Source organism: Anas platyrhynchos, chromosome 2 (assembly GCF_047663525.1).
Source record: "Anas platyrhynchos isolate ZD024472 breed Pekin duck chromosome 2, IASCAAS_PekinDuck_T2T, whole genome shotgun sequence".
NCBI lineage: Eukaryota > Metazoa > Chordata > Aves > Anseriformes > Anatidae > Anas > Anas platyrhynchos.
The window spans coordinates 35291885-35307708 of record NC_092588.1 but is presented as its reverse complement, the minus strand read 5'-3'; the positions used below and the strand labels follow the sequence as shown (position 1 = coordinate 35307708).

At 35.8% G+C, this 15824-nt stretch overlaps 1 protein-coding gene across 7 annotated transcripts in view; it reads left to right on the top strand.

The window, feature by feature from the left end:
• The window catches only part of C2H8orf34 (chromosome 2 C8orf34 homolog), a 186855-nt gene that overhangs the window by 64179 nt on the left and 106852 nt on the right, over positions 1–15824 (top strand). For all 7 annotated transcript variants that reach the window (XM_072034536.1, XM_027452324.3, XM_072034538.1 and 4 more), the window contains 2 exons: positions 1366–1535; positions 5428–5594. In XM_072034536.1, the coding sequence (XP_071890637.1) occupies positions 1366–1535; positions 5428–5594 (337 nt within the window). The remainder of the gene's footprint in view (positions 1–1365; positions 1536–5427; positions 5595–15824) is intronic.

Here is a 15824-nt window from a genome sequence, read left to right as displayed (position 1 = left end):
TAACAAGAGTGAGTGAGTCAAATCCAGGGGCTATTTTGTCAGATAGAAGCTTTTGGAATTTGGCTAAGCAAAAGTACAACATCTAGCCAGAGTGGGATAGGTATATTTGTATAAAAGCAGTTTGCACATTTTTTTGTTTTTTGTTTACTTTGTTTAATTTCAGTAAAGACCTCTACTTCAAATGGGCTTTTACCATATCTGTATCAATTAGTAGGAGACTTTGGTTTGTTTTCAGGAAGATAGGAAAATATGGTTGCTAAGCTAACTAATCACTGTCCTGTAGTTTTTCTAGATGCTTCTTGTTTGGGAAGTGTTGTTTTATGGTAGGAATATTTACTGAGATACTGATCTAAGTAACACACCAAAGGATTTGTTTTCCTATTTCTTTCTGTATTTAGAAGATAGGAATAGACTATATCTCTCCTAATTAGGAACATTGTCTTTGAAATGTCTTTGCTATACTAGAAGAGTTTATTAAAGCAAAATTAATATTTCTGCTCCATTGTTTCATTATGTCTATTTTTTTGTATCTATGCTCAATGCTTTTTTTCCTTCAGTTCGATTGCACTGTTGTACTTGACCCTTTCTCAACAACCTTTCTCATAACACTGAAAAAAGAAATACTCACCATTTCACAACAGTTTTCACATACAATTTTTAGAGACAATTTGTTTTCATTATTCTATATCCCTAATATAAATTCAAAGCAAATCACCACTATTGTTTTGAATATTTCAGTTGCATTTTGCTTAGTTCTAGTAATCCTCTTCAGCTATCTTCTTCCAGTAAGTGGTTAAAAATATGAGTACTAGTTTCAGAAATGCATTTTATTAAAACGTTAATACCATTTTCAGAATTGAAGGATACATTATGTAAATCCCAGCAGGGTTATTTTTAAAATGCCAAATGCAGATGTATTTATCAGTTTTGCATTTATACATCATGCAAATAAGAGAGATGCTATTAATCTACAACAGTCTTTTGGTTGGGGTGTTCATTATGCAAGTGACCTCATCTGTTGCTTAACATAACTGACACCATATGGGTTCTAAGAATTGTGCATTTATTAAAAATATGTAATTTTTCAATATGAATTGATAAATACCAGATTCCTCCAGTTGATATTGAAAAGCAAGGAGAGGTTTGAGGCACCAGGGTGGGCAAATTTTTCTTGGAATTTTTTTTAACAGAAATCTTTAACATACTTTTAACATACTGCTTTAACATATATAACATATTGCCTCTTTTTTTTTTTTTTTTTTTTTTTTTTTAATGAATTGCATTATTTTCTGTCTTTTCCTCATTACATGTCCAGTTGAAAACAAGTACAGTGCTTTTTTATTTTATTTTGTATTTTCTCTTCAGGACACAACAGGTTTTAATACCCCCCTTCTCAGACCTCGTGTGATTGGAGAATGGATTGGTCGTGAAGAGAATGATGCAGATCCACTAGCCGCTGAGATGCTGCAGCCACCAATACCAAGAAGTAAAAATGAGCAGTGGGACAGTGAGGATAGCAGCAGTCCTGGTGGAAGGTGGGATTTTTGTTCTGCCTAGAAATTTTATATATTTTTTTCATTTCTGTAGGAGAGCTTTTATTGTTTATGAGAGCAGAATGCAGGACTTCTAAAGTCCAATCTGTAGTGTGGCAGCATGCACAATAAATGGGAGACACTGTTATGTGACTAGTTTCTTACGGCGCTTTTGCATATGATTAACTTTATACGAATTACCAATCCCATGGTTTTATTCCCAAGCATAAAGCTAAGTGCATGTTGACAAAGTGTAATGTACATTGTGTAATGTTGTGATGTATAGCTTCATTCAGGTCCTTCAAACCCTTTTATCTTTCAATGATAGGTAATAGATGTAAGTTAATCTTCTTGGCACTTTAGAGATAAATCTGATTTTTTCTTTTTAAAGGAAAGCTACACAAGGGAAACAATAGCTATGTTGTTTCTAGCAGGACTTCCAAAATTCGTCTTCAGTTCTTAAACTTCTTTCTTGAAGAGAAAATTGTATTCTCTTCAGTAAATACCTTCCAACGATTCAGTGTGCTTGACTAAGGTTGGGGGAGTGTGTTTTTTTGTTAATGTGCTTTAGCTACATAGAAGAGTTCATCATTTTTCCAAGTTGTCCATTCGACATGATTTAAAGATATCTCTTTCTCACAGAAAGTTAAGCATTTGCAGCCATGCTTCTGTTAATTACCTAAACACCTGCTGTTCTCCCTCAACCCTGTAGCTTTTCTCTTTGGTTATAACTAGTACACTGACTGCAGCAGACACATTTTGCTCCCTCTTTTAAGGATGCAGAAACTCTGATTTCCCTTTGAAAAGGTGTATATGCCTTCGCTATGTCCTCCATGTGTTCTCTACATTGGAATTCTCTTCCCTGTCACATAAGAAACGAGTCTGTCATTCGCTGGACTCTTAGAAGCTGTATTTATTAACTATCCATGCATGTTGGGAGTGATTGTTAACCATGAACACATCATAGTGTTTGTTGTTTTTTTTTTGTGGAGGGTGGGGTGGAGAGGAAGGGGAGAACAAGGGGGTCAATGGGAAGCTGCAAATACTACAATTTCGAAGTAGCAGCAGCATGTACTAATGATCCCTTAGCCAGACTTTGGACTGGAACTAACAGAACTCAAAGACTGAGTCCCTCTACTGCAATTCCTGGGAAAGTAATGGAGCCAGCAGCTGTCATTGCAGGTTCATTGTGAGGGTCTGGGTTTCTATTTATCCTTATTCAGCATTCCAGTAAGGACACCAAGTAAAGATTTGTTGCAAGTTGCAGAGGGTATTGAGAATATTGGATCCCTTCTCTTAATAGGAAGAAGCAGAAATAGGCTGATCTCTAGATGGGAGCAAAGAGATTTAGTTCTGAGTGACAAAGATCATTTGGTACAGAGTATTTTTCTCTGTAGAAGGTGGTACAAGCTGTGAGAACCATTATAGATAATGGTATAATGAAGAAAAATACTAATGGCTTTGAAAGTAGTATTTGAGAAGTCTTGTTGAGTATCATGAAAAAAATCACATTGCCAGAAGTATGGAATAAGGAGAGTATGGGGTACTTGATGTAAGAAAAGAATCATGGGACACTGATATCTTTTCAGGTGTTTTAGATGCAGAAGAGATGTTGAAAAATATGTATCATTAAATGGGAATACTGATTTTCAGTGGAAATTAATGACTACTAAATTATGTGCTGCATATGGATTTAAATTTGGATGACTGATTTTATGCCTGGGATAATTCTTTGCTTCATTAGCATTTCATCAGGTTTTGTAAAGCATTTAAATAAAGCATGTTTGCAGTCTTGCAAACTAATATAAAATTGCAGTACTTCAAGATAGTGATAATAATGAAATTGATGCTACCTATATGTGGAAGTTCAAAAGACCCATATTGATCAAGGTTAATCTGAATGTTCACTAATAATAGGAAATTTCTTCAAGGTCTGATTCAGTTATTGAGAATTAAAGTACTACGAGCAGACTTTGGAATTGGCTATACACCAAATGCATGAGACAATAGGAAATAATAATTTAGTTTTAATGTAACATTTATCTAGTACATCCAAAAGTAGATGGAATAGCATGTTTTTTATTAGACTAAATGAAACTCAAAGTTGCTATCACTTGTTGATATAGGCTAAAATAATCCAGTTACATTTTTATCTGACAACTGAAGGAGGGAGTGATTTAAAATTCATATTCAATGTTTACAATTATGTTGTGTAAAATCTGATTTATTAACACTTTCAATTAGAAGTGATATTTTGTTCATCAGTAACTATCAGGATTTATGTGATAGACCAGCAAACTCTAAAAATTAATTTGAATCTTACAGCATAAGAACAAGAATGTAATTGTCCTATTATTTCAAAGTAGTAATGTTTCCTTACACCTATCACTAAACATAATGAAATATTACATAAATAACATTTAACAATGACTATATACGTAGTCACATACACCCACCCCCATATATATATATACACATGTATATGTATATATATATAAAATCATAGGATATATATATAGTCAGAAGATAATTTTCATATTCATTTTTAGAGTAATTGCCATCAGTGTCCTATATGACTGCCTGTTTCTCTGTATTGTTCTCACAGAGCTTAGCATATAAGTTTTTTTCTGTTGGGTGGAAGGGGAAGTTGTGCATTCTATAGTATCTATAGCATTCTATAGGGGACTGAATATGCTGCAGAGAATGGCATATTCCTGTCGACCAGTGCTTTGTTGATAACCTGTCCATTTTCCATATCGTTTGCAGCATAAGGCAGATCATAGAGCATAGTACCTGAAGTCTGGGAATGTACGAGCTGTCTGCTTTTTCTGTATTTGCAGCCACGATCCTCACTTGTCAGTCCATTCATACTGGAAACCACTATTCCCTCTGTGAGAATTCCTGTGATCGTGAGCAACAGAGGTTTCATACAGTTTTTATCTGAAAGCCAGACCCAGTTACTTAAAAAGGAAGGGGATGAATTTGGAGCAACTGAAAGGAAAGATTTCACTATTACTTTGACTGGGAAAGGTAGTGTAGCCACACTACCGCAGCTGTTTTGGTGATGTCTTGTCAAACTGATGAAGGGTCACCATTTTGCCCTTAATGTTCTGGGTTGCTGCAGAGGAAAGACTATACGTGTCATTGGTTTTATACAGCTCTCTGTTGCTGCTGAAGGAGTAAGACAAGCTATTAACATTGGATAGGGGACCATATAAAAGTGCTAATAGGAATCCTGCTGGTACTGAGCTCATCTTTCAGAAATCCAGGAACCATGAAAACAGGATTAAATTAATTTCCATGCCATTGCCACTATTTTCCTACATGAAAAAAATATTGTGGAAATTCTGAGAAGAAGCATAGTTCTTGGGAAACTTCCCTAAGGGGCAGCGAATGTACACAGTGTGGAATCTGGGTGGTTTTTCATTTGATGATGTTGATTCTGTTACTTAGGTTAGGGGCACAAGTCAAAAAACTATAGTGAAGATTGTTGTAACTATGAAAACCTTAATCCCATGTGATTGTGATAACATAACTACACAGTGGAGTAGTTTTTTGTTCTCAGCTTTGTTGTTGTGCGACCAATGCCTTAACAATACTCATCAGTAATTAACATCCTGTTGTGTATGTAACTTATTTAGACTTGATAAATACCCATAAAGTCAATGGAAATTTTCCCATCATTGTTCAGTCAAAATTGTAGGTAAGAACTAAAAGCACAGTCTGATTTATAGCATCTAATGATCAAGGCATGAGAGGTTACCAGTAGGTTTCTGTGGTCTGATGGTGCTAACCTTCAGATCTGGATGACATCATGGGCTACAGTGATTTGAAAAATGTGTGACATATTTTATAGACAGTATCAGTAAGAGAAAGTTGTTTTCCTCCCTTGCAGCCTAAAAATGGAGCCAAAGAGCAAAGGACTGAAACAGCAACAACAACAACATAAGAAACTGCTGGCTGCCATGCTTTCTCAAGACTCCTTTGATTCTGCTCACAGCACAGCTCCATCTGTAACTGAAGAAGATATTGACAATGAAGATGATGCAATGGAACTGCTGGGTAACTGCAAAAAATTATATGTATTTTCTGATGCTTGTTTTTTTAATTAGAGGTTAAGCTTAAAAGTGTAGTATTCAATCACTCACAGATTAGTTTGAATCTTCTTCCTGTTTTTGAAATATCCAGTAACTGTGTTAGGTTAAGGTTCTTAAGGTTTAACTTACGACTTTCAGGAATGTCATGAAGGCCATACATATATATGTGAAGAAACTGCCAGCTGCATCAAAATTCCATGCAAGTATCAAATATTTCAGGTGTTTAAAGTAAAATTAATTTGATTTCCTACATAATGCACTTGCAGGTTCGTCTTGGAGAACATACTTAAGTACAAAGAGCAGAAGTAACTTTTACAGGCTTTTATCTTGTTCTTCTTTTACTTAGATATTTCATAGTCCTAACTTCATTGAGTTTTTGAGACTTACTAACTACATAAGGCTTGCACAATATTAATTAATAACCTCTACAGAGGATTTGATTGTAATGTTTCCAGAAGATTGTATTATATATTAAATCACACTCTAGAAACTTCTATGTGCACTGCAACTTCCTTTTCTTGGAACTGCCATTTACAAAAGCATGGAAATTTTTGTAGAAATTTAATTACTCTCTTTTCTGCCATTTTTAAAAACTTCAGCATAAGATGCTTGAAAAGTACTCCTAGACTTCAATTATTTATTTACTTAGTTTTAGTTTTTGCTGTATAGAACTTTCTGAGAATCAAGGCACATGAAATAATAGAGCCTCAGGACAGTTCAACATTCTTATATTTGGGAATTCTATCACAAACCCTTTGTTCCAGATTGGATGCCAATCTAAAAATTAGAAAAATATATGGTGCTTTACTGTGATTCTGTTATTTTTCTGTTGCTTTCTTATTGAAGTTTTCATAGAATCACAGAATAATTGATGTTGGAAGGGACTGCTGGATTTATCTAGTCCAACCCGTTGCTCAAAACAGTCGACTAGAGCAGGTTGTTCTGGACGTTGAACAGTTGGATTTTGAACCTCTACAAAGACGGAGACTAGAATGTGTCGGGGCAACAAGTTTCAGTGCTTGACTGTGATGACAAAAAAAAATATATTTTTTTTCTCCTTTTTTTTTTTTCCTCCAGTAATTTTAAGCTTGATTTATTTGTATTTCTGAAAAAGAAGACATAATAGGCTGGATCTCTTCTGTGCCACAGTGGGCCATTCATTTACTCTTATAGGAAGTCACACTATTTGTGTCTAAGGTATTGCTATCTCCACAGCATCAGTTATTATTTCCAGAAATAATATGTGGATCCCAGTGAACGCCATAATTAGTCTGTAGCTGTCTCATCTCTTTTTTTCCTGAAGTTTACTAATCATTCCCACTTTATTATCATAACATAAAAAGAAAGCTGAATGACTATCTTGTGCTGTTATAAACCACAAGACTTTTCCAAAGTAAAATTAAGTAGGCATTCTGTGGCATTTAGAAGGAACAGTAGGTAAAAGAGAGAGAGTTATTAACCTCATTACATGTGACATAGAATAGAACCTTTTATTAACTTCTGTGGAGATAGTGAGGCCAAAGGTACCCAGTACAGGTTTGCTTCTCCTATGTGTAGGTTTTCCTCTAGCCACTTGAATCTCTCAAAGACTCTGTATTCAGAAAGTCAGTATGAAGAAAATTATCTTTTTTTGTGGCTTGACCTTTGTGCGGAATATTATTGGTGTACAAACCACCGTGTTTTTTATTTCAGTATGTTTGCTTGTTTTGTTTCTTTTGTTTTCTTTTAAATAAGGACTCAATTGTAAGAGTTTATCCTGGTATTTTTCCTGGTTTTAAGCCATGTAAAACTTAGTACATTTTTCTACCATGCATTTCACTGAAACTGGCTGAGTTTATGCAAAATCAACTTAAATTCCTGAAAGGACACAAACAAGACCTCTGATCTGAGTAGTGGTTGTATAAGCACTTCTCAGATTCTGAAGCAAAATCATATCATATCCAATGAATAACCGTGCTTATTGTTATTATATATGACCATGTTATAGTAATTAACACTGATAGCAAGGTCAATATATACCTATTAGTTTTGAAAATTCTGTGCTTCTGAAAGGCTGTTTTTTATTTTCATTCTTGTTTTCCTTTGGGCTTATAGTACATTTTATACTGGGTATAGCTTTTAGGTTATACTCTGCAGAACTGCTCAAAAATTGAGGCTATAACAAAATGTTACACAGGAAGGGCATTTTATTTTATTTTGAAGGTAACATAAAAAAAATTAAGTTTCTATCTGCAAACATAGGTATCTTTCATTGCGGTGTTTTCCAGATCAGTAACTGTATGATACTGGGACTGAATTTTCTTATGTACTGCATTAATCCATTAACTGCTTTGATGCTTTTTACAGATTCCGTATAACTACTTCCAAATCATGTCTTTCACTGAACTGCAGGGCATTGTTGCATATAGCTGCACAACTAGTCCCATTTAGAGTTCATTATTCATTGCATATACCGCCCTTTCTTAAAAAACAAACAAACAAACAAACAAAAAAAAAACGAAACCACATGCTTCCATGTTTGGTTTCTGGGAAAACAAATTCCAGTATTGATAATAGAGGATTTTGATCTGTACCGTACTTATAATGCAGGTTTCTGCAGAGCAGAGACTTCCATCTTTATATGTATGTCTTGATTCTCTTTAAGAGAATCTTTGTCAAAGATTAGTTGACTGATTTGGGCAGTAAAAGTATGAAACTGACTTTTGGTACATTTTCTTCTAAAAAACACCCAGTAATTATACCAGAATTGTCAATGAAGGTTTAGCTAGAATGGAACATTCAAAACAGCTAAGCTATTGCACTTTTAATGGGAAGAATGAATTTCAGAAGAAATATACTTCATTCTTATTTCAGTTATTACTGTTTATGTGCAATTTAGAATGCATAGGAGGGCTGATAACACACTGGTAATTTTTTAAGTGGGTTCAGCTGTGTGGGTGGTTGACACAGATTACTAGCAGATAACATCAGAGTGGAAAGGATTTCCTGACTTAAAAAAAAAAGAAAAAAAAAGAAAAAAAAAAGAACTGTAGCTATAAAATCACATGTATTTGTAAATATAAAAAAGGTAATGGGATTGAGATCTGTGACTGAAAGTTATATCAGGTCCTCATTTTATATGTATAGCCATGCCAAGTATTGTTTTGTAATATAGCAAGCTAAAGTAGTTCTTTGTGAAAGTCCACAGTCCTTTTGGAATTCCATGACATTTTGGCCTAAGCTTTTCTTTGTATTTAGCTCAAGTCCACTGAGACTTTGAAATCATGTTATTTTCTCAGTTGACACTGATGTCCATTGGAGTGGATTGTACTCAGTCACCAAATTGTGTCTTAATCGGTTTTAAAACAGTCAATTCTTTGGCTTAGCGTAAGAATATTGAGTTGTTTTTTGGACACTTGAACCTATATTTATATTCTTGAACTTTTAACAAGTAAGGAAGATGGAAAAGAAATTATGTCTTGTTTTTCAGAATATTAATATTTGGTCATAAAGCTCATTTACATTTTTTGTTGTCGTCTGATCTTTAGGTATACTCACAATGTTAAAAAATGTTAAGCTATGCTATGTATGACAGCATAGAATATAATAGGTAACTGTGAAGCACCACTCTAAAGATAAGCATAGCAAGGAAGATCATATTTGCATCATATCCATGATCTCAATGCAAACAATCACATTTCTGAGCTAAATTTAAGTGTTTGCGGTATCAGGGCTTGTAAAAATATCTATTTTCTTCTGAGCTGTTCTCATAGTAATGGTGTTTTTTTGCTCAATGTGTAAGTCTTAAGTGAAAGTTCAGTCTTTTACGTTGTCTTCATCATGTTTGTTATGTGTAATTCTTGTAATGCAGTAAGAAACCAGAATTTTTAAAGTTAGAAATGCTATTTAAGTAATAATATTTTTTTTTGTTTATGACTTTGGGAGATACCTGAAGTGTTCTGTTTGCTTTAATAACTGTTCTAATTTTTACAAGTTCTTTTTTTTTCCTTTCTTTCCTCAAGAGGTTCCTAAATGTCAAGTATTTAACCATTGTGAAACCCCTGAAAGATCGACAGTTGATATATTTACATTTTATAACAAGGGGTCATAAACAGAATTTAATTGAGATTGAGTTGTTTTACCTTACGAACAAAAGCAGTGTCCAGTAGCCTATTCCTTATATAGCCTATATTGTTTTTGCAGTAATCTCTGAGTGTCTGAATGTGAAAGGGTGCACAATCTGCAGTGCTTTCAGTACAGTTCTTCTCGTTCATCAAAAAATCCTGATTTCCCTGTTTCCTAGAGTTCAGCAACATGCAGGAAACAGACTCTAAACTTGATAAATTATTCCAATATTAGCAGCAGGTTGCTCCTCTTTGTTGTCTCTCCCAAGTGGACAAAAGCTTGTCTTCCAGTATGTGACTGGAATATATCATTTGACAGAAGAGGAGCGGCAAGGCCCTGGGAAAGGTGATATACAAGTTGTACTACATCTTCAGAACAGTTTTCTGGCCCACAGCCTGTTTTGTTTAAGTAGAACGATTGTGTGGGAGAAAGATGCATGAATTGCTCATCATGGTGTCCTTTTGCTGACTTTTCTTATTTGGAAATTATTGAGAAATCAGCAACATTACCTGTTGAACATCTGCTGTGTAGTGCATGCACAGAAGCTGACAGTACTGGAAGACAGTAGGCCTCTGGCATGCAGAGGCTAGCTGTACTATACATTGCAAAGTCTTCAGTGATGGATGTAATGCACTGGCACCAGTATTTGTTATAGACTCCACAAGGTGCTGATTTAAATATCCCCTTTTTATGTCTCAAAAAGCTTAGGTAATCTTATATCCCTTCAGATGCTGAGAACCCTGTGTTGCATAACAAGGGCATGGTATGCTACACAGATCCAGCTGTGCTGAGATGGAGGCGCATTATGGTCCTGAGAGCACTTAAAATAAAGAATTCAGTTTAACTTTTCTTATAAGTAGAGAATTCCATTTGGTATTTATATTGTCAAACAAAAAGATGTTCACATGAGAACATGGTCTTCACTTTTATGATAGCTGCCAAGTGGAAATTGACTACAGTCTTCTCCCTTGTGATTAGCAGACTAACTATACCCTGCAGCCAAGTGATATGTGCAGCATAGCACAGACAAGTGATATGTGCAGCATAGCACAGACCTGCTCATACTCAGGTTAGTTGTTATTTTGATCATGAACTCCTTGTTGTACATTAATCCTTGGGTATGGATCACCAGCAAGCAGAAAAGTCAGTGTAGCACTGTATTTTCTTTACATTGGAAGAAGGTAAATTTATCTCTGTCTAGTCAGAGATAGTGATCACTGCCTTAACCCAAATGAAGGGAAAGTGATGATGGCAGCTATTTATCTCGTGTTCTTATCACCAAAAGCTAAATCTTTACATTCAGTGCAACAATTAACATTGATGTTCTCAGATTTAAAAAATAAAAATAAAAATTAGTAAGGTGTAATTCAGCATTATTATTCTGTTAAAAAAACAAGTGTGAAGTGGTTCATTTTACAGTCTTCAAAAGTCAAGTGAAATGTGTGTATGCATGATTCTACTGTCCTGCATTGCTACTGCCCTCCTACTGAAATTTCTGAAAAAGGTTACTGTGGAAATAAATACTTATATTCAGATTTTTTGGAAGCTTCTCTATGGTAGGCAATTTCTGATAATCTTAATTACCAGGTGCTTTGAAACTTGAAAGATTTGGAATTTAGATAGACAGCTAACAACTGACGGCAAAAGTTCCAGAAGGTAATTCTTTCCTTTGTGGTGGATTGAGCTCTGACGGCAGCTAAGTACCACACAAGCCCCTTGCTCACTCACTACCCTGCAGCACGATGGGGGAGAGAACAGGAAGATCAAAAGCAAGAAAACTTATGGGTGGAGATAAAAAGAGTTTACTAAGTGAAGGAAAAAAAGTAAAGCAAAGAAAACCCCCAAAACAAAACCAAGGTTTTATTGCAGAGCCTGACTGAATTTAAGAAGAGATTGGACTGTGCACTTAGTCACATGGTCTGAACTTTTGGGTAGACCTGTGCGGTGTCAAGAGTTGGACTTGATGATCCTTAAGGGTCCCTTCCAACTCAGGATATTCTATGATTCTATGAATATATGATGTGGAATATTCCTTTGGTTAGTTTGGGTCAGCTGTCCTGGCTGCATCCCCTCCCAACTTCTTGCCCACCCAGCCTGCTCACCAGAGAAGCAGGGAGCAGGGAAGGGGTTTGTGGTGAAGATGGAGAAACACAGAAGGTCTTGATGCAGTGCAAGCAACTGTTCAGCAATAGCTAAGATTGTGTTGCCTTGTTTGTGTGCCTCTGTTTTGGTTGTGGATCTTAAACACAACACCATATGGATTACTAAGATATACTTTAACTCAATCCTAGCCTGACTCAGGACATCCTTTAAAGGATCCTTTTTTCCTTTTTTCCAAGTCACATCTGCCTTTTTGAGGACTGAGAGATTCTATTGATGTGATGAAGTGTTCTACTTGCTCTGTCATTTCCAGGGATGTTGTCCTGATTCCTTTTAGATAAAGGCTCTTCTTCTCTTCCTAAGACAGGCTGATCATTTTAGTCAGGTCTCTTGAAACTGTTCTCCAATTTTATGTCACTGTTCACTTATAGCTGATTCTATTCTTCCCAGAGTTCTTTTAGACCATAATGATAGATTCCAGAATGTCTTTCATGCTTACCCTGTGTCTCTTGTGTTCTTAGCTTCTTAATTAGTCTTTGTTGTGCACAAAGGCCTTAGTGCACTTCTAAGAAGTGACTATATTTGTCACAGAGGGTACAGTTTGTAAATGATGATACCTGTCTGGGATTCTTATGCTATTTCTTAAGTGTGTTGTAAGTGGAAAAGATTGTAAGACCTGCAGAGCTCAAAAGAGAGCACTTTGGTTACTATACAGATGATTATTGATCTTCTGTGGATTTAAGAAACAGTCTTTCCTTCATGCAATGGTATTTGCAGTGGTATTGGTACTTACTTCTCACATTCTTCCTTTTTAAAATGTATGTTTAATTATTTATTTACTGTAGTTGGTTACATGCCATTTTCCTACAGTGATCCATGCTCAAGATCTAATCTTGAGAATGCATAAGGAATACTGAAGACCAGTGGAAGGGGCAGGAGAAAGAGAGTAGCAAAGAATCAGCTAAGGCTGTGAAAAGGAATTTCTATTTTTAAAATGGGAAGTTATGGATACTTATTTACTCATATTTACTCATAGCTTTTCTTCAGGCTACAATGACTAGCTTGTTAGTAAGTGTCAATAAATCCTCAGCTTTTTGCTTTTAATAAAATATATGAATTGCTATGCTATCCCTCAAACAATTAAAAATAAAGCAAATCTGCAAGGATCTTTTTTCTAGAGAGAAGTCATAAACTTGAAAACTACTAATTTTAAAACAATTTTTAATGTATTACACCTGTCACTGAATACCTGTGTAAAAATGTAACAAATGCCATATTTTTCTGTTTTTGCCAATATATGAAGTCACTGATGCAAGAGACACCTGCAGGTGTGTTTAATGTCATTCACAGAGTCCATTGATTTCGGTTCATCTTGTGGTCCTACGATGAAAGACAGCAATATCAGTGAGAATCTTTTAGTTGATATGAGTTTAAGCATCAGTCTATCTGGTTATTCAAAGAATAAGACTTTGATGTTAAATGCCTTAAAACAGTAGAATCCTGTTCTTCAGTTTTACTGTTGGCAATATTACAATTCATATTTGATGAATTAGACTTTTTAGACTGTCAGTAACTTCTAGTTATCTTAGTAAGTTTTACAGTTTAGTTAAGAGGCTCTTTGTAAGGTTAGAATAAATTATGAAGTGAATTAGTCATTTATTGCAACACTTGTGTAGTTATTTCTGGTTTGATAAGCATAACATGGGTTGGTACTGAAGCTGATCGTGCTTCATATTGCTAAAGGGAAAAGGGAGAGAGAAAATCAATCATAGAGTTACTAGATTCTCTTCAGCTGAAATGAGTTATGTATGAGCCAATAAAATGTTTCAAAAGAATGATTCATTTTCAAGAGATATATGTGTACCGTGCACATCTCATGATGTGCAAGAGCCTGAAATATCATTTATGTAGAGTTCACATAGGGAACCAAGGCTTATTTTAAACCTACACCAAGAAAACAGAGCAGGGACAGTGTGCAATCCTAGTCCCCTGTTTGTCTAGATCAGAGACCTAAATGTCTGTACTAACTTTTATGGTCCATATACTTGAGATTTCTTTTCAAGAAAGGCAGGGGGACATGGCAACTTGGTATACATTGGGTCTCATTATGACATGATACTGATCCCAATACCATGGGATCTGTCAGATAGTCTTCTACACTTGTAAATGCTCACAACTCTGATGTTTCATGGCTGTGGAGATACAGAGATTGCTTTACATCAGGTATAAATAAGAAGCAGCTTCTTCCCACCCAAGCACATAAGAAGGAAAAGAAGGTGGTTCTTCTTAGCCCACTCTCTCCAATCCCCAGTCTTACTTCTCTCCTCACCTCCAGATATGCCAAGAACATCTGGTGTCAGGGAAATAGTAAAGAGCTGTGATCAAGTCAGGTGACATCTATTAGATAACGTTTTAAGCTATGAAGTTGCTATGAAGTGTGTTTTGATGAGTACAACAGTTTTGTGGAATGCATTGCCACAAAAAGTTGTGGAGATGACAAATGTAAATATACAAGACTAGATACATTCATGGAAGATCACAGAATAGTTAAGTTTGGAATGAACCTCTGGAGGTCATCTGTTCCAACTCCACTGCTCAAGCAGGGATACCTAGAGCAGTTTGCTTAAGACCATGTCCAGACATCTTTTGAAAATCTCCAATGAGGGAGACTCCACAACCTCCCTGGGCAACCTGTGCTAGTGTTCAATCACCTGTACAGTAAACATGTGCTTCCTGATATTTGACATGCTGGCAATACTTTGTCTGATGCATCCAAGAATACTGCCGGCCTTCTTAGCAGCAAGGGCACATTGCTGACTGATGTTCTGCTTGGTATCTACAAGGACTCCCAGGTGCTTTTCTACAGAGCTGCTTTTCAGATGGGTGGCCTCCAGCATGTGCTAGTGCCTGGAGTTGTTCCTTCCAAGCTGCAGGACTCTGCATTTCTCCATGTTGAATTTCATGAGGTTCTTTCAGCCCACTTCTGCAGCCTGTTGAGGTCCCTCTGGATGGCTGTGCAGCCCTGTGGTGAGTTAGCTGCTCCCCCCAGTTGTTTTGTCACCTGCAAATTTACTGAGGGTGCACTCTATAACATTTTCAAGATCATTAATGTAGGTGTTAAACAAGACTGGACCTGGTATTGGCCCCTGGGGTACTCCACTTGTTATTGGCGTCTAACTAGGCTTTGCACAACTGACAACTTGCCCTCTGGGCCAGCTGTTCAGCCAGTTTTCAGTCCACCTCAGTCTGCTCATCCAGCCCAGATTGGTATCTTGATCATTTGAAGAGATATAATCTGAACCTATGTATTTGAGCACTGCCTCCTATACAATTCTGATCCCTTTTAGGGATGTTAGTGGCTGAATTCTTGTCTTATGACTGTCACAACTACCTCATACTTTTCTACCATATCCTGTCAAGTCTGTTTAAAGACACTTTCTAACATATGCACACCTGATACTCTATTTTTAGTATCTAGAGGTGAAAGCCCTCTACAGTCATCTGTCAGTCTGTCCAGCAAGTGTAATTGCAGTCTTTGCAAAATGGCAACATTTTCTTTCCACATGCAGAATCATTTACATTATGTTGTCATTGAGAAATGACATTACTGGACTTGTAAAAAAAAATCCACAAAAAGCTGTGATAATTTTGAATATTTTAAAACAGTTTTTTCTTGCTTTTTTTTTTTTTGTTTGTGATGAAATTCTGCCTTCTAGTTTATATGCATTCTTGCCCAGCTGAAACTCCTTCAACAGAAATCTTTGCAAGTGTGTTTGATGTTTGTGCTATTTGAAGTAATTTTCTATAAAATTATTCATGACCTTGAGAAGAGAGACTATTGAAAATAAATTGTGCTGTAAATTAATAAGAAAAGTATGTTATTTCTTCTTTATGTCAAACACCTTTCTGTGATGTTACTTAAACCTTATTTAAGTAGTCCCCGGCATTTAAGCAGCTGGACCTGTAAGATAAATCTCACTGATTCATGGAA